This window comes from Hippichthys cyanospilos, chromosome 13, assembly GCF_059441005.1.
Source record: "Hippichthys cyanospilos isolate Australia breed blue-spotted pipefish chromosome 13, RoL_Hcya_1.0, whole genome shotgun sequence".
In the NCBI taxonomy this organism is placed as follows: Eukaryota; Metazoa; Chordata; class Actinopteri; order Syngnathiformes; family Syngnathidae; genus Hippichthys; species Hippichthys cyanospilos.
In genome coordinates, this window is record NC_142381.1 from 8,187,771 (window position 1) to 8,207,002 (window position 19,232).

A 19,232-nucleotide genomic window follows, 5' to 3' on the forward strand; every position below is an offset into this window, starting at 1 on the left:
CTTTTCAGAGGTAGTTTAATAGACACAAATTACTTGCTTTGATGCTGACAGCCTGCCAGTTACCATTCATACTGATCACCATTGAACAAACCAGGCGGATTCAAATGTGTTTAGTTGCCGTCATTTTGTTTCATTGACCATTATAAATGGTGAGTGAGTCATCCATAATTAAGTGAAAGGTGTTATTTGGTCTTCTGATGTTATACTTGTTTTTGACCAAGCAAGAAGAAAAAAAATCTGAATAGCAAAAATACTCAATAGCTGTTGCTCTCCAGGAGAAAAATGGAATGCTGTGATTAATTTAAATCCCTTTTTTAGTGACATTTTTGTGTTGCAGTTGAAGAAAAACGATGGTCAAACATTGGCAAAAAAATGATTACATTTGATGGCTATAGTATTTTTACATTTGACATTTTACATTTATTTTCACACCATCTTGTAAATTTCCTTTGTGTACTTGACAAAAAGAAAACCTTTTTAAGATTGGAAAATGTATATTAGGCATTATTTAACAGTATATTTACAAACTTACAAGCATTGTAAACATCTCATTTCATCTCAGTCTCAATTCCCGTGAGACATCTCGCCTCATGAAATTTCCGTCTCGTCCCATTCCTCGTAATTATATGTTTTATTGACTGTTCAAACAATGGTAAAAGTGATACTCAAGCATTCCTAATATTCTACAATTGTAACAAATACGACCACAACAATAAGCATGTTGTTCAATGAATATCTAATTTTATTCACAGCCAAAAAACACTGAGAGTCCGAGTTTTTGAAAAACTCTTATTTTGGATCTCATTAGACTTTACTTTTTATCCATCATAGAAAAGTATGCTTAACGATTGCATCTTTGCATCCAACTGTGACAAATTGGCAATTTCTAGCCCAGACAGTCCAATTACACTGCTTGTTTTGAGGCATGGATGCATCACTTTCATACTTTCCTACATTAAAAAAACGCTCCATCAAAAGGTGAGAGACAAGTTCAAGCATCAAACAACACACTGACAGCAGAAAGACACAGAAAACTTTATAATGGGGTTTCTAATCCTGCACTGCTTTTTCATGGAATAAGATGAAAAAGTCCAGTTGCTAAATCGTTGGGCCATTATGGCACCACAACAACAAAAATGTGGCAGAACGTCCTAAGGGGAAGTATCTGACTTCAAAGTCAGCCCCCCTCCCAACTCCTTTTAATTAATTCAGGATCGTCCCCTATGTACAAGTCATTGAGCAGGACAGAGACGCAGACGGAGCTAAAAGCAAGCCAGAGATTAAAACTCATGAAAGAAGAGTAGAATAAAAGCTGGCTTGGTTTACAGCTGTTGGTAACAAGAGGATTTTTATAAGTGAAGTCATGTCAGTAACATGAGCCCTCTGGGAAACTATGTTTTTTGTCTAGGATAATATTCTGTAGGGCACAATGCTTGAGACCAAGAGAATTATGTGTGTGTGTGTGTGTGTGTGTGTGTTGGGGGGAGGGTTGTCCTCTAACCCAGTGGCTAAAAACCTTAATTGTCATGTGTGAAACGTAGCTGCATCCTTAACACTTTTGCACATCGTCATTAAAAAACTGCTAATTTTTATACCTTGACCTGCTGTTGAACTCATGTAACCTGTCAGCTTTAAGTGGTTAAAAAAAATGACGAGAAGCAAAAACTAAAAGATACTAACATTTAAGGTCAAGCCTGGAGGGAGAATTACAAATAAAATTGCTAAGAGGGAAACAACAAGCACAGAGGAATATGAAAAGGACAAATGTATAATCACAGTCAAGCTCTACCATTGGCTTCCCATGAGGCCTACTATGGGGGAAAGCCAGTTAGAAAAGAGATAAATATGACCATATTTTAAGTTTGGCCACGTGGGGGATGAAGATCAAGACTTTTCTCTCTTCATTAAAAGGGATAATAAATCATCATGTCTGCTGGGACTAGTGTCACAATGATATTTCTGGGGATAATCACTTTTCGCATGCTCATGAAGTACTTGACCAAGTACTACATTGACCACAAAAACTGGTCAGCAAAATGTTGGCCTCAAAACTGTAATAATAATAATAATAATAATAATAATAATAATAATAATAGTAATAATAATAATAATAATAATAAAAATCAAGTCAAAACCATATTTGTGAAATGTGGAAGTGGAAATGGTCAAATGTTTCCGGCAACAAATTGGAGTACACAAAAATCAAAAGATGCCCAAACTTTGGGGTTGCTTTTACTGTAAAAATATGAGCTTGAAAACAGGGAAAAAAAAAACAAAAAACCTTTCACATTGGTAGTGGGTGCTTTCCAATTTACTGAAAGAGCAAAATATAGATGGGTTTATCTCTAACAGGAATAAAAATAAGGTTAGAATGAGGGGAAAAAAGCAAAAGGAGGTAGAACAATTTTAAACAAATGATTAAATTAAAATTAAACAAATGATTAAGCTTGACTGTTTAGGTACATTTTATAAGGGAAAATTGTCCAAATCCTCAGAATTTCAGCATTTTAACATAAGATATTGTCTATCTCCGTCATTCTCCATGAAAAGTGACTGATTATTTTTGTGTTGAATCAAAATAAAGCATTTGCTTTATTTTGCATTTTGCATTTTCGCTGGAAAACGATGATCTGCTTTTTGTCTATTTTCCATCATGTTTACACGCGAAAGCAGTGTGTGAATAATAATTAACTTATGTTTTCAGCATTTGCAATCTGAAATGTCCAGGTGGGAATAAAGCAAGATTTAATCACATTAATCAACTAACAACATAATGGACAGACAAATTGATTATTCAAATGTTTTTTGGTCGCAGCTCACAGCAATGAAAAATAAGACAAGGGAGAAAGTGACCATTCCCATTAGATGTGTGCCTTTAACAGGATAACTGTTGGATGTAAAGAAACAATTTATTAATTATTATGATTCATAGTGGATTTGATTGTTTTGACTTTTGACACTCCTTAACACATGCATCCACATGAAACAGTTGTTTTAATGGACATCATTCCACTTCTCATGTATACATAATGTTATTGGTGAGAGCTAGTGTGAAATGGAATTTAGAGGGATGTTTAAAACAAAATGAAAGTGATATACCTTTACAATGTTATCATATTTTCCATCCTACAACCAGCCATTGCCATCAGTGTCAAAAGATTTGGTCTCATCTGTGAGAAACCATCTGCCCAACTGATTTGTGAACGACAATCAACCTCACGGGTAATGGAATATATATGAAATGGACACGTGTGGATTTTCGAAAGAGTTTCATCAACTAAGCCGGGCTTGTGTGATTTGTTACCTTTGTCCATTCTTATCCTGAGCAAATGATATCATCAGGTTTCTCCGGCAAACCGAGAACTGAGATATAAAATAGTGTTTGAGAGTCCAATCACTGTGACTTCTGACTCGAGGCGTTACCATCATAATGGAGGCTTTGTGTCGATATCGCAGCACTGTTTCAATATGTTCGACAATATTAGATATATTATCAGTACTTTTCCATGATTCATAGTTTCTTCAAGCCAAAAAGTCTGAAAAAACAGAAGAAACACAATTTATAAACGCACAGTGACGACAACCGAACAAAGTATGATAAGCTATAAAGTAAATAACAGACTGTTTCTATAAAGATGAGACTTCGATCTTGTGCATACAGCATTGGTTAGAGTAAATACGCTGCAGTCCCAAGCTACTGCTCATGATTCAGCATGCGAGTCTCATTTGCTGCTGCTCAAACAAAACTGTCCTAACAATGGGCATGTTGATTCAAATGTAGGGATTTGTTGTCCAGGTGGAAAACAGCAGAGCTGAAGTACGTAATGCTCACATTGCAATACCATTAGACACCGTTAGATTTTAACTAACAAGTCCTACTAACATTTGTCACAGATGTCATCGTACTAGTTGGAACTGTATTCGGCAGAGATTAATAAATGGCGGTAAAATGCTATGCATAGCAAATTAGCAGGTATAATCTAGTTCTAAAATACTTCCCTTTAGGGATCACAATCAGAAATCAGGTCCAATCACAGTAGTAACAGAGCACAGGTATGAATCTTTAAGTGGGTAGATTATGTAACACATACCTACAATAATGTGCAGGATACCTACAGAAATGTGCAAATGTGGATGGACATTCAGATGATGTGCATGATTGGTTTGGTAAAACTATTTACACGCTGTGTGCAAAAGGACGAGTACAAATAGTGCAACAATTTAGAAACAAGGTGAATGGTCTTGGCATTGTCATAGCTGTATGAGAATGATATATTGAATGATATCAGCTGTTCTGCACCTTAGGTCTGATGGGAGCAGTGATCAATTTGTATTGGGGTATTGACAAAAAAATGACACATGCAAAGCAATCCACAGAGAAACAACTAATGTTTATTTAACCTAATACTACATGCAAATAATTGAGAAACTCAAATTGTGTATTTTCTTCCTAATCCCTGAAGATACATTCAGAGTTACTTGTTGTCACCGTCAAGTTGCAACAACCGACTACAACATTTTTCATCACAGTCACACAGCTAACCCCGCAGCGGTCCTTTGCGCTCTTTCACCATATCACACAAGGCAAAGTGACACTAAAGATAATCTTACCCTCAACACAGAGAGCATAATGTTATGTGTGGGATTCGAGGGGAGACTAACATATTCACTTAGATATTCACATCACCAACAGGAGAAATGCAAAGCTTGCTGGTTGAGCTGTGCGGTCATCTCCAGCTTTTTATTTGCAGGCCCTGCAGTCTAGGGTATCACTCTCACACTCTCTGGAAACTCGTTCAATGGAATTCAAACTGCAAGAATATAGTCCCTATAAGCAACATCAGGAGAGTGATTTGTTTTGCCTTCGAGAGGTCGTAATATGTTTGTGCTATATATTCCGAATATGACTTCATCATCTTTTCACTGCAATAATATCATGAAGTATATCCCTAACCCGAGGCTTTCCCAGAGGCTAGCTGAGTAAATGTGAGTGCTTGTCATTTAAAATTTAAACAATGGAGCTCAATAACATCTCTTTCTATTTTCCACTAGTTTGTTCTTTCTTTCCTGCCACATCTGATGCCTCATCATCACTCTTCCACAATGTCAGCTGTCGCCCATCCCCAATTTTCCTCCATTGCCCTGACCTGAATCTTCTTGTCCTGCTCTTCTTCTGTCCTTGCTTTTACGGCCATGCCAGAATTAATCAGACAGCAGCAGTCTTGTCTTGAAGCCCTAATACTATTTTTTTTTTCATTTCATTTTCTTTTTTCTGGGTGAACCTAACAAGCAATCTAAATGGAGACCAAACAGTCAATCAGTGTACTTTTGCTACATGTGATTGGTTAGCTTTGTGGCACGTTCGTAACGTGTGCCAAGCTGAGCTCGAAGAGGGGTCAAACCCAAGAGCAAATGAGCAAATTCTTTTTTTTTGGGGCTCAAAATCTATCATCGCACACTCAATATATTTTTCTGTGGTCAAAATCTATCATGTTTTGATGTAAAAAAAAACAAACAAACAAAAAAAAAAACAATAATTTGACAGTATTTGTCACGAATACAGTATGCAGCAGAGTTACTCTTTTGGCCTAAAGATGGGAGGGGGTGGCCACTGGTTCAACTAACAGTGGCATGAACCAATTAAGCTTGTTTTTTCTTATTAAAATAACCCCCCACATTTTCTACATCAATAAATAAATGCTCGTCTGTTGATTTGACCCCCCCAAAAATAAAAATAAAAAACTACTAGAGTGAAAACGTGAACCTTTCAAATCAATGCCAGCAAGGCCGTTACTGTTCAAGGCAGCAAATGTTATTTATTATTATTTGTTTCTAACAGGAAGTGCTCCTCCGCCCCAGCATTTCCCTACTTCTTTAATCTTGCTCACATGCTGTTTAACCTTCATTTTTCATTTACAGCCTTGAAAACTATCTCAAACTGACAAGTGATATGAAACCAAGTGATAGCAGACATTTATCTTCTGTGATCCTGATTAGGTACCATCTGTGTTTATCCCCCAAATAAGACTGCACTGTGTGATTATGAAACAGTTTTTGATGTCAAAAAATATATCAAGCACAGCATTGGGAGAGAAAAATAGATCTATATTTCAAAGGGAAACTGCTTAGTAGTTAACTGTTTATGTATTCCTACATGGTGGTATTGTACTCCATAATCTTTATTTTTTACAATAACTTATTTCAACCCAGTGTACTGTTCATTATGCACCATTTTACTAGATCGCATTGTAATTTCTAAAAGCTCACGAGTTATGTAGCAAAGCTGCCCAAAACAATACATAAACATGATTGTTTATTTATTCGTTATTGTTAAAATAATATGACAGTGACGATATATTCCAATATGATTGCGCTTTTGTATCAATTTAATTTAAACATAATATGCCGCAACAATTTCTATTCTTTAGTGAAATTTGTCCACTGTGTGCAGCTCCAAAGCTAACTAAACGACAACGTTATTTTAGGATTGGTGATGAATCGGAGCTTCATGCCATCCTCGGGCCAGTGAAGACGTGCTGTTCATCTCACACTGGTGTCATTAGTTCAAACTAAGTATCCTGCAAGTGACGCACACTGACAAGTCTCAATTTGGGGAGATGAAAGCTCACAATTAGGACGTTATTGCACAGAGCCGAAATAAAGGGCATTCAAGAAAAAAAAAACATGCATGAGAATGAGTCACACAATGCCCCAGTTGGTTCACATGTGTGTGTATGTGTGTTGATTTACATTCTACGCTAACTGTACATATTTCTGTTATGTATTGCCCTACATTAGCCCTGAATCATCAGCTCTCTGCAGGAGGAATTGCTGGAACTTGCTGTGCTTTATGCTTTTTGTGAGTTTCAAATTAGTCTCTTTAATGAAATTCCGCAAAAAGGAAATGCTATTCTGAATCGTGCCCCAAAGCAATGCTGATAGACAGTGTGTGTCATCAGTTTCCTTGGAGTGCCCCTTCCCACTCGCATAAATCTGATCAGCACCACAAATTAATACAAATGAGTGCTTATTCATCATATATTCTAAAAAACAATGTTGTAAAATGCATGCATTTCATTATGAAAAGTTGGAGTAATGATTGGAACCAAGTGGAAAATAATAATTTCAGTTCCACATCATCACAGTTTTGATGAAGATATAAATCCTCTTATGATGTTGCATCTTGGAGCCACTCATGAAATATGTTTACACTTACAGTTTTAAAAAACTCAGTTTTTTTCTTGGTTGGCACTTCTGACACCTGAGCTCTTAAAAGCTTACATGGTCGTTCTGCATAAATTGTGCACAATGGACGGATTAGGATTGATTTGATAATCTGTTTCTTTCATGACCCACCACACCTTTCATGAGAGCATACCGTACAAAATGCAATGCTAGCTGGGTGTACATTTGTATGTGTGTGTATATATACAGTAATGGGGTTCTGTTCTTACACATGTGTTCAAATTTTATGCTAAAAGCTTTTTACTCATCTTTATTTTTTGTCTGTATGACTAAGTGACCTCCATTTCCAGCAGCTCTCTACAGAGACACGTGGGTTTCCCTATGGCAATACACTTCCAGCCCCCGCCCACCCCCACCCGATCACATCACACATCAGTCCTAATAGCATCCGCTGCCACATACATGCACACCCCCACACCTGAAAATACACAGTTGATGCCCATTATTAAGCTTCCTACACAAACATCGGAGGGCTCCCATTCTCTGGCATGTTTGTGGGCAATGCTTAAACAACACCCACCGGCTAAGTGCTAAATAAGGAACAAAGAGACAGAAAGCTGATGTGAAGGAAGAAAATGTACTAGTATGCGAGATGTGTTTTTGTAGGAAAAAATGCTTACTTGAACTTCAGGTCTGTCTTAAAAAAATAGGAGTATTCTTATATTTTCTGTTAATGTTCATTTTGGGTGACACAGTTTGCTCGATAACCATTTAACGTAGCGATCAGCCAAAAACAGTTTTGTTTGCACTACTGCTCAATTTCAATTTAGCAAAATCGAGAGTGGCGCTGCAGTGGGAGTGAAAACACAGAAATTAGACATTGCCTAAGGAGTTTGGATTGGAGAGCGATGCAAAGGATGCTGTATTGTAGTTGAGGGAGATGAAGAAAAAGGAGGAATGGTGCTTCTGAAGGAAATTGATAGTGAAGAATGGAATCAATACGTGAAGACTCTTTCTCCAAAACAGGAAATAATCCAACATAAATTTTGCTTGAAGAATTTTCTGCAATCCTTTTATGTATATAACGGGTTATTATCTGGTGCATACATACAATACATAAAAAGACACAAGACCTGTCAAGAGCAATACTTACAATACGGTATGATCTGCAAACATCAGTCACCTAATACTTTCAATTGAACTTTTAAATCAGCAAAACAAAGTCAAAGTTTTCATCAGTATGGAATTTGATCAGTGCATTTACTTCATTGTGATTCTCCTCTATTTCCCTTTTAAACGTGTAATGCGTTTCAATTATTTGCTTAAAGAAAAATTAACAGGATGGTCCATTTTTCAATAAAAGGCAACATTTCTGTTTGTTTGTTGTAATTTAAATCAGAAATATGATATTAGCTTGCATTTTCAATTTTAGCAATTTGTTTTGGAGGAACCAGTAAAAACCTCAATCAATCAAATGTCAAACCAATCAAGTGTTCTTTCAACTGTGGTTTCACCATCAATGTAGAACCTGATCAATGCCGGGAACCACAAATAACAAGTTTAGTAAGATGCTATTTTGTTTCTTTAGTTCTACACGACACCAGTAAACAAAGCAAATTGAAAGCGGTTGCACTCTTGAAAGCAGATAAAAAAAAAGACACAAAACTCAGAGGCCTGCCAATTAAAAGGCATAAATGTGTGATTCTGTGTAAAGAGCTTTGCTCAACAGCTGCCTGGGGAATACACACCCTTCTGTTACAGCAGAGCTACAATTGCATATTTGGCTCATGGTAGAATATTCGGCTAGTTCGCCCAGGGGTGGCTTCCCATTTTCTTAAAGTGTGAGATATCGGCAAACATTTAATGAGTCTCAGTGCACACGCATGGGAGGGTAATACAGAGATCGAAGATCAAATAATGTGAGGCTAGGGTTTACCAGGGTTATCTTGTTAAGTTGTGGTTTTTAATGTCAGTAAATGTGTGGAAAAAGTACAATATTCCACTTGTACATTTTCTTTATCATTATTTCGATGTAGCACGGAAATGTATCTATGTAACTATAGCCTGTAATTACACATACATTATTATACATACCTATTAAGTTAACAATCTCACATTCTGAAATATCAATGTTTTTCATGAAAAAACTTGTTTTATTACCCAAAAGCCATTATATGTTTGACATAACTTGAGTGTAAATGTTCAGCAAATCTAAACATTTGATTATATGATCACCAACAAGCCCATGCCAAATGATTTTCCACATCTGAGGTTGTATTTCCCAACGTTAACGACTGTAATAGCTAATATGTGTTGGGATGCAAAAGCTTTTCACTGAAAGGAGTTACAGCAATTGAAAAAGACGTGGACGTGGTTTTCTTTGGTGAATATCATTGTATAAAATGTACTTTTAACTTTAAATAAACCCTCCTCCCTCCTCAAATGGAGCAGAAATAAAAGTTGAATACATAAAGCCTCTCTTGACCTACATCTTCCGTGATTAGTGATGCCCTAATAAGAACTCCTCTGCCCCGCTTTGCCATGATTGAAGAATAGATTATACATTAACTGACACTTGCCAACTGAAGTAGAGCTCGGACTCGGGCTGCATCTGTCCCAGATGTGGACAAGATGGAGGATTTTTAAGTAGAGAGAGTTCAAAGCCTTGGCTGCAGGGAGCTTTCCAAAGAACCACAAGAAAGAAGCCATGAAGCAGAGGAGAAAGCATTAGGAGTGCCAGCTACTTCCTCTATAAACTCCCTCGGTCTAAAAAAAACAAGGTGGCAGGGGGAAGCGTTAGCTAAAATACACACAGTTTTCCTGTGGTTTAAGATGATGATGATGAGCAGGTTGAATTTTGCAGACATGTATGCTAAAGTGAGCCAGACAGTTATGGGAGTGCAAATCATCAATAATACAAAATGTGGAGATTTCATTTCCTCAAAAACCTAACTTATGTTGCATTTGAGAACAACTACACAGCAGTATTTTAAGGTGGCCGACTGGGGCAAGCGCGATGCAAATGGCAGAACACGAACAAAACCCGAATGAGGCAAACAAACGAAAAACAGCTGCAAACGAAAAAAAAAATGCAAACAAAAAATGCAACCCATTGAAATAAACATGCTGCAAGTTTTAGTTGCTGCTTTCACAAAAACAAAAAAAGAAGCAAAATTACAAATCTCAGAACACTTGCCAAAACAGAAACACACACCCAGTGAAAAATGACTGTGACTTTCTCACAACAGAAGTCAGCCGGGCCACTAGGGGACGCCAGAGCAGCAATTAAAAGAAATTCAAAATTTTGTATACTAATATTATAATATTATAATATTATAATATAATAAAATAATATTATAATATTATTTTTAAAAGTGACTCCATCTTGAATTATATACAGTCCAAGTACAATTACTGGCTACACTAAAAAAAAAAAAAAAAAAGTCACTCAGCCTGTGTTCAACGCCAGCTGCAGTACATAGTAGCTCTTTGGTGGTAGAATTAGCTCCAGCTCAGACCTCTCTGTTGTTTTTTCACCCTGACTCAGCACTCACTCGTTTTACGAGGAGACTCTGAAAGCTCAGCGGTCACATGGAATGCCAGCTCATCGACTATTATGATGACAGCATCCCGTATTGCAAATCGCCGCTCTCCACTCACTGGCACACAGTCCGCAAAGCTCCTTTGTGGCTTTTTTTTTCTGAGGAAATCAAATGATATGGGTACATATGATAGAATGAATGCGTAATGACTGAAAGTATTACCCAAAGTTGTAACAGATATATTTGAGATTAAACATCGAAATTTTGAGATATGGGAAAACAGTAGTAGCTTTTTTTTTTTTAATTAAACATATTATTGTGTAAATCTCAAAAATCTTTACTGAGTAATGCAAAATGGGACAAAAACATTGCTGATATTTAACTTACCTTTGATCTCAAAATCTTTAGCTTGTCAGCCAGTCATGCGATCCAGTTAGCAGTTTCTTAATTTTATGTATACATACGTATTAATTGTGGGGAAAAAAAAAGCTGTTCATCACTCCTGACCCGTCGACAGACTACGGAGCGTGTACTGTACACTCAAGCACTTTCCGGTAATTTTTACTACAAGTGCTACAAGTCAGGTCAAATTCAAATTTATTTATAAAGCGCATTTAAAAACAACCTCGACAAGTTGACCAACGTGTTGTACAGTTACTAAAGCACAAATTACAAAGCACAAATATAGCATTAAAAAAAACAGCAATAAAGTACAGACAACAAAGAAACAGACAGAGCCAAGATTACCCGCCTAGTATGGTGTAAATGCCAGAGAGAAAAGAGCAGGGATTTAAAATGTTCAACAGACTGTGCAGCTCCAAATTGGAAAGGTAGGCTGCTCCACAGCTTTGGGGCGGACACAGTGAAAGCTCGGTCCCCACAAGTTAGACATGCAGCTTGTTGCTGCTGTTGCAAATGGACTTACATGTGACATATATGAACTCTTTGCTGCTCCGGAGCAAGCTAGCTTTGAGCCTAATTTTACGCAGCAGCCATGAACAAAATGACTTCCAGGAGTAAGGGTGAAAACGTGACACAGTTGCAATGATTTTTTTTTTTTTTTTTTAATATATAAACAGTTTAAATCTGATGAGTGTGACCTCTCAATGGTAACATGGCACTAATTTGTGATCTTGCGGAAAAAGCAAGATAATATTTTTATTTATTATTTATTAATTATATTTATTTAATATTTTTAAAAAACATAACTTTGACAATCCGAAATTATGATTTCAGTCCTAAAACAATACCGTGGTTTCAATAACCTGTAATACTGTCCGTCAGTGGTAATGCGGTCTGGTGGGACATCTAAACAGGGCACAATATGATTAGCTGTTTGGGAAGTTGAAGTAAACAAACCAAAAACCAAAAAACAAAAAAAGCAGGGGTTTTTTTTTTGGTCTGTTCTGAAAATAGCTCACTACTGTGGGGACACTAAAACCATGTTCAAAACCTGTTCAATTCAAAGCAAAGGCAAGTGTTAATATGTATTTATTCACTCATTAATCATTTAAAGAATGCATCCAATATTCAATATTTTGTTAAAAAACAAACTAGATTGTGCTCAATAGAACAGAATGCTGTTCTTATTTACCCAAATATTTGTGACATTTTTTGAACTGTAATTTTAATACTGTAAAAGCGCAATATTTCTGCTCACACTTTTCATAAGAAATCAGAATGTAATGTCAGAGCATGCATAATCACACCCAATTTCAATAGAATAGAATATGAAGGACTTACTTTGAGCTTATCAAATCGTTCAGTGAGGGAGGACACCTGGTGCTCTCGGTGCCGCCCGACCAGTTTACAGAGGGCGCAAATGAGCTGGTCATCCACCAGGCAGTACATGTTGACCTTCTCGTTCTCGTGTTCCATGCAGGTCAGGCCTCGTAGGTGCGTGTCCGGCATAGGATCCACTAGACGGTGACTGGTGAAGGGCTTCTTGTTGGGGTGCGTGGCTCGCAGGCAACGGTCACAGTACGACACCTCGCACGTGACGCAGGTCTTGACGGCCTCGCGAGGCGGATCCTGCTCGCAGAACTGGCAGCAGATGCGCAGATCCATTTTTGCCACAAAAGCCGGGCTGTGGTTGGCGTTTGTGTGGTTGACGTGGTTGGTGTGATTGGCGTGCGCGTGGGGGTGGCTGGAAGTGGCCGGGCTGCTCCGGGCGCTGCCTCCACCTCCACTTGTGCCACCGCCGCCACCAACGCCACCGCCAATTGTTCCGGCTATTGTGCCACTAATGTTGGCGGTGTAGGGCCGCTGCAGGCGCCGGCTTTCAGTAGGCGAATTGGGGCCGCTGAGGGAAGCCTTTTGAAAGCGGTCTATAATGTTCTGCAGCGTCACATTGCGCTTAAGGCCCTCCAGCCCGCGGTGATTCAGCGTGATGACGTAACGACAGGTGGGGCACTGAAAGGCCGAAACAGACTCAAGCGGCTTGCTGGATGAGCAGTGTGACACCAAGATGCGGTGGGCGCAGTTGAAGCACAGACTGTGGGCGCACGGTAAGAGTAGAGGATCTTCAAACAACTCCAGGCAGATTGGGCAGGTCAGCTCAGACTCCAGTGTTTCCATCTTCAGTTAAACCTATCTGAAGGCAACATCAAATCCCACAGAAGCTGGCCTTTTACCTGTGTTTGGGAAAAAAAAGGAAAAGTATTTATGGCAACAGATTTAAACAAGATCCCTCATGCAAAAACCTCTGTTCGATTAAGCTTCTACAGTATCTGTGCTAATCAATTTAAGGAGGTTAAGTTTCGATCAGATTCAAAATCTCTCCTGGATCAAAGAGAGTCAACAAATTAATGTTCCACTTATGTTGTAGGTCAAACTGACCCATTTGAAAATTAAAGGAAATATTGAATGTCACTTTCAGCACAAGACTGTTGCTTGGTTTGTGTACAATAAACATATCAATTTAAAATAGCATTTATGCTTTTTTTTTTTTAATACGTGAGCAAAACCTGTGTCAAAATTACCAAAGAATATTATTGTAGGGATCAAAAGATTTGTTAGCAAGATGACACAAAAAAAGTTGAGAAACTTTCGGATAATTACACATAATCCTGGTTCAAATAGACCCAGGATGCTATTACTATTCCAGAGAAACAAACAAAACACACAGGTATAAATTAAGTGTGGCCTTTGTAAGTAGATTTCTACACGCTCACGAAAGGTTTAGACACGATTGGATAAATAGTCATACTTCTGGGTCACAGATACTACTGTTTTGCTGATCTTGAGGAATGAATATAAATCACGAGTTGAAACAAAATACTGGATTTGGATTTGGATTTTACACATTTCTAACAAGTTTGCGTGACTAAGTCAGCCCAGTGTCAAAGTGACCCAGAGACATTACTGATGTTCCTTGAAATCAAACATAAAAGAGGCTTAACAACCAGTGGTGGGCATTTTACATATTTTGCTGGGCCATTAGTCGTCAGATGGATGTGTCAGGCCTTCCTCTTCTGCGGTTATATTTTCTTTTTCAACCAGAGGAACAATCCCATTTTACTGAACTCTTATAAAGTCTAGTATTTGAATATATAGATTTCAATGACAATTACTCAACATGAAAAGGCATTTTTAAACTATCTAGACAAGCATCATTTTTTTGCATTTTAACATACAGCATAAAATACACAAACGACTTAAGCATTGATGGTACACAGTCTCAAACCTTGTGCTCAGATCACAGAAGTCAAAATATCATTTCACTGATTTGACCATCAATCAGGCAATTTATATGATGGCTTGATCATAAGAGGTTTTAGAGAATCTACACGTTTGCTATTCTAAACCATCTTCTTCAAACAACATCATTCTACTTACTTCCCCACACCGGTTGCGGTTAGCGCTCTGAACTCACTCAGCCAAGTCTATCCTATTGGAGGCACCTTCAGATGTCGCAGGAATGCTGCTCTCAAAATGATTATTTTTCAATTCGAGGGCACATGCTCATCTTGCAGATGGCCTTCTGTCCCCAAGCCCTTGTAGTACACAGAGTGCCCAATGCTGCATGTTGCTCAATATAGGGCAAAAATTACTTCAACTCTGTGACATGGGCACAGCCTCTACAACTACGTGCCCTCATTCACTGTGCCTTCTTGTTATTCAGCTGAGGTATTATGTGGTCGTTAACACAGAATCCAACTGTGGTAGGATAAAGTGCGCAAGTTCCGTGGCGAGCTCCCACTGAGAGAGCAAGAAGGCGCAAACAAAGTTGTAACTTTTAAGGACTAAGGTGGAGATGGGTAATATTCTGTGACAAATAAATGGAAAACCAAACAAAAGTAGAAGTGCATGTGGAGAAGGAAAGCAGGGCAATTACAAGAATGACGAGTGTTTCTCTCTTACATTCAGTAAGAGCCACAACATACTAATAAAAGTAAAGACACTAAAGTGTTAAATGTGATCATTAACAAAAAAAAACAATGGACAATGCATTTTACAGTAGATTATTTTTTCTTTTTTTTCGGCAGAGCTGTACACACAGGAACAAGATATGATCAGCTGATTCACCCCTGCAAATTAATAGCCGATTTTTTTTTCTGTTCCTCATTCAGTCCAAAGAATGAGTCAGCAGTCTGGCCATCTCGAGCACAAGCAGAGCAACATTAATGTGACTGTGCTTAACGGAGCATAGTGTTATAATTAACACCCCACTTTAACACACCATCAGCAGGCCTATTAAGCCTCAGCCATGTCACTCTGGGGAAACAATGCAGACAGTGAGGGGAGCCACTTAGAGGCTGAGCTGCACAGTCAAAGTTGTGAAAGTGCATGCACACACACACACATCAGCATGCTTATTGTTGTCTCTAGGCTGCATGACTGTTTACAAGTCACTTCTGGGAAAGACAGAAAATAAGATACAATTAATGCAAAACATTTACGGTCTGCACATCTCTACAGCCCCAGCATGGTATCTCTTTATAGCGGATTATGGTTAACAACTTGGCAACAATAAAGGCGAGAAACACTCATGATTTGACTTTTCATCTTCAAAATGACTTTGGTTATTCCAATGCACCGCTCTCCCCCCCCCCCCCCCCCCCCCCCCCCCAAAAAAAAAAAAAAATTGTAAACGCAAACTAAGCTACACATAAAAAAAAGGGTTATTAAAAATATATATACATTCCAGTTCTTTAGGGAGTGACGATTTAGTGGTATTTTCGACTGTGAGAAGATAAAAACAGCAGTAACATTTTTCAAGTCATTTACGAGAAATTACCGTGGAGCTCACTAAAACGTAGACTACGGAAATATGGAGAAAATATATTCGCCACTGCCTTTATAAAAACTATACAGTGATCCCTCGTTTTTTTGCGGTTAATGGGGACTGGAACCCCCAATGATTTCAGTTTGAAAAACCCATAGTAGCGTCACCCCGCATAATTTTCATGCATGTGTTGTATCCGCATCTGTAAAGTCTTCATACTATAAATATTTAAGACAAATATTACTGAAGAACATAAAATTACGTAAATCTGAAATAATTAAACCTTATACAGTAACTAACCCTTTCCTAAGCTGTAGAAAAACAAACATGATAACGATTAGAGTTTACACTTGAAATACCATATTATTATAAAAGAAATCTAGGTAAGAGATTTCCAACGGTCTGCTAAATGTCTTTGCTCCTCTGGAGCTCTGGTCTAGCCAACAGCGTGTGTGAGAGACACGGCATGTCCTTCTGGGTGTAACAAGCTGGAGTTACATTACAACTCCTGCCCTCATTGGTCGATTGTCATGCCTGGAGCCGATCGGGTGTCTTGCAGGACACTCAAACACTCAAAGGGAGATTGACCTATGTAAAATAAATTAGACCTACGATTATATTTAAAAGATGCAGTTGGTTGTTAAGAAGACATTTATTAGAACGTTTTTGAAATTTATAATCATTTAATGTATTCATTTATCATGAAAAACGGTTTAAATCTTACACAATGTCACTTTAAGTTAACATAGCCTCAGTTGTGGCAGAAAAAAATCTTCATAATTGGCCTTAAATCTGACTAATTCATTGAATTACACATCCTATGTAATGCCCAACACTATCTGTCCCAAAACATTTCTCTCCAAGTGCATCTTGAAGCTAATCCTGGCATCGATCTCCACTTTACAACGAAACAGGAAAAGAAGTCGCGAATCACATTGTTTCAAAGCCTTGGAGAGTGACAAAACAGTCAAAAGGAGCAGTAGTAGCCATGGAAAACAAACTCTTGAAATATTGCCGTGTTAGTCCTCTGTGGAACAGTAAAAATGTTTTTGTGATTCCAATATGAAAAAGCAGTCATCTAGTCTGAGGAGAGAAGTTACACCATTAGCAGTGACTTATTTTACACGTTTGTTAACTAATATATGACAGCTAAATCAGACAGTGTATATGGGAAACAGTTATTTTTCAGAATAATAAAGATATATATGGTCCCATTTTTTCTAAAATGCTTCCTTTAGCTCGTATCATCACTTTGAGTAACGGACACTCATGACTAGGTATATGAAAACCATGACTATTAAAAATTGAGAATTTTTTTAATTGGTCATAAAAACTTGGAAATCCAGTGACTAAGCTTACTGCCTCATCCAGCCCAATATAACATCTAATTCCATTTAGCTAATTAAAAAAAAGGGGGTGGAAAAAATGTTGGGTTTTTGTATTAAACACTGAATCTGGCAAAAAAAAAAAAAAAATTCTGGCGGTCTCACTTGGTCAAACAAGGAGCGTTCATTCATTAGATTATGAGGTAACCACATACCAAGCTCGAGGCCAACACATCACGTTCCAGGGACTAACTGGCCTGTTTGTGCAATTCAGAGACATCATTCACATTTCTTCCAAGGACACAAGTCATCATTATATGAGCAAGCTGCCATAGCAGTGCTGTATGAATACTTTCATTATTGACAGTGTTGGCAAACACAACTCTAAAACCCGAAACATGGAATTCCCCTAAATGTGCTCAGCTGAGCTTTTAAACCTTTAAGAATCAGCACTTTGTTTAAGAGGATCCAATGGAATTGAGAAACATTATTGGATTGAATTTTGAAAATTTTGTTTGCGGTTTTATTGTGAAATTGAGTTTCAGTGTCAAAAGCAGAAGTTTTACTTTACAAGTTATTTGGTGCTTTAATTTATTGAGAAAATAAAAACAACCTGCTGAGGAAAAAACAAAACAAAACAAACAAATCCTTTGCAGTCTTTTCCTTTCCTTTGATAAGCAATATGCCTGCAACCAGTTGCTTCACAGAATAAAAAGGAACCAATGTATTAACATGTCATTTCCATCCATCCGTTCCATGTTTCATATTTTCCTCTATTTTTCCTTTCTTCCCTTAGCCTCCACTTGACTTTTCTTTTTTATTCTCACTGTCTCAGCCCTAGAAAAGGGTGGTTTCATCAAACTTTTGATGCCTGTTCTGAAAATGTAAACAGTCACACAGCCAAAAGGTTGTTTCCATTCCCCATTCACTGCAGCTCAGCAGAACGGTTTAAAATTGGCTCTCACATTTGCATACGAAAAGCAACTTTCATGTATTTGAGGATGTGTAATACCAAGTGCTGAAGCTAAAACTTCCCAGTGTGAGCTTTTGTCAATGTATTGTAATTCCTTTAAAACAAAAGTTTTTACATTTCAAGGTGACTTTCCTACCTCAGTTGTGGACTACAAAATGCAGCAGGCATCCGTGCTGCTTCTATTCAGTGGTTCAACAGGTAACTCTTAATGAAATAGCGTGGGCTGGGGCGTATCAGGGGGGACAAGCTGGTGAGTATTCATGTGCTGTACCTCTGACCCCCAAATTAACAAGCTAACAGGCAAAATACTAAATAAATAAACAAAATTAGCACAGCATAGTTGTGGGAACTGGTGATACGAATGTTTATTATTGCAAACGGCTGTTATTGCAAATATTGTTTACGTATGTCAGCAAAATCTAATCAAGAATACCAAAAATAACCTGTAGTCCTATTTAGAGTATTGAAAAGCCTTTGACCCCAAATTATCATTATTTAAGTATGAAATTTGTAATTCTTAGTTTACCACTGCTTGTTAAACGTCGAAGCCTGTCTGTTGGAACCTTTGCTAAAAGGGGTACTCAACCCCTAAATCAACTTGTTTTTGCTGATGAACTGAATAAATGTGTGTTTCCTAATGCGTTCTTTATGTTCATGTCATTATTTTGACATATGTGGCCAAACATGGAAAGTAAACATTGGAAAGGCAAGGATGAACCGCGATCTTTGGAATGGCATCAGTTTATTTTGTTATAAAATTACTGATATGATTGATGGATGTGATCATGTGGTTCGAGACGATGAATTCCAAAAGCGCTTGTGATAAAACTACAACGCATTGTAGAAAGAGAATTTGCTTGTGTTTACAGCTGGCACTTAATGAGATTTTTTTTTCCAGCATGATCATGACTACGTGTGGGAGAGCATGACGTCTCCTTAAAAGCGTACATTTTACTGGAATTTTCTATAAATATGCAAAT

At 37.7% G+C, this 19,232-nt stretch overlaps 1 protein-coding gene across 2 annotated transcripts in view; it reads right to left on the minus strand.

Annotated features, from left to right (window-relative positions):
* Window positions 1-19,232, minus strand: part of mid2 (midline 2) — an 87,358-nt gene that overhangs the window by 31,347 nt on the left and 36,779 nt on the right. For both annotated transcript variants that reach the window (XM_088431728.1, XM_088431730.1), the window contains exon 2: window positions 12,471-13,360. In XM_088431728.1, the coding sequence (XP_088287854.1) occupies window positions 12,471-13,304 (834 nt within the window). In that variant the 5' untranslated portion in view covers window positions 13,305-13,360. The remainder of the gene's footprint in view (window positions 1-12,470; window positions 13,361-19,232) is intronic.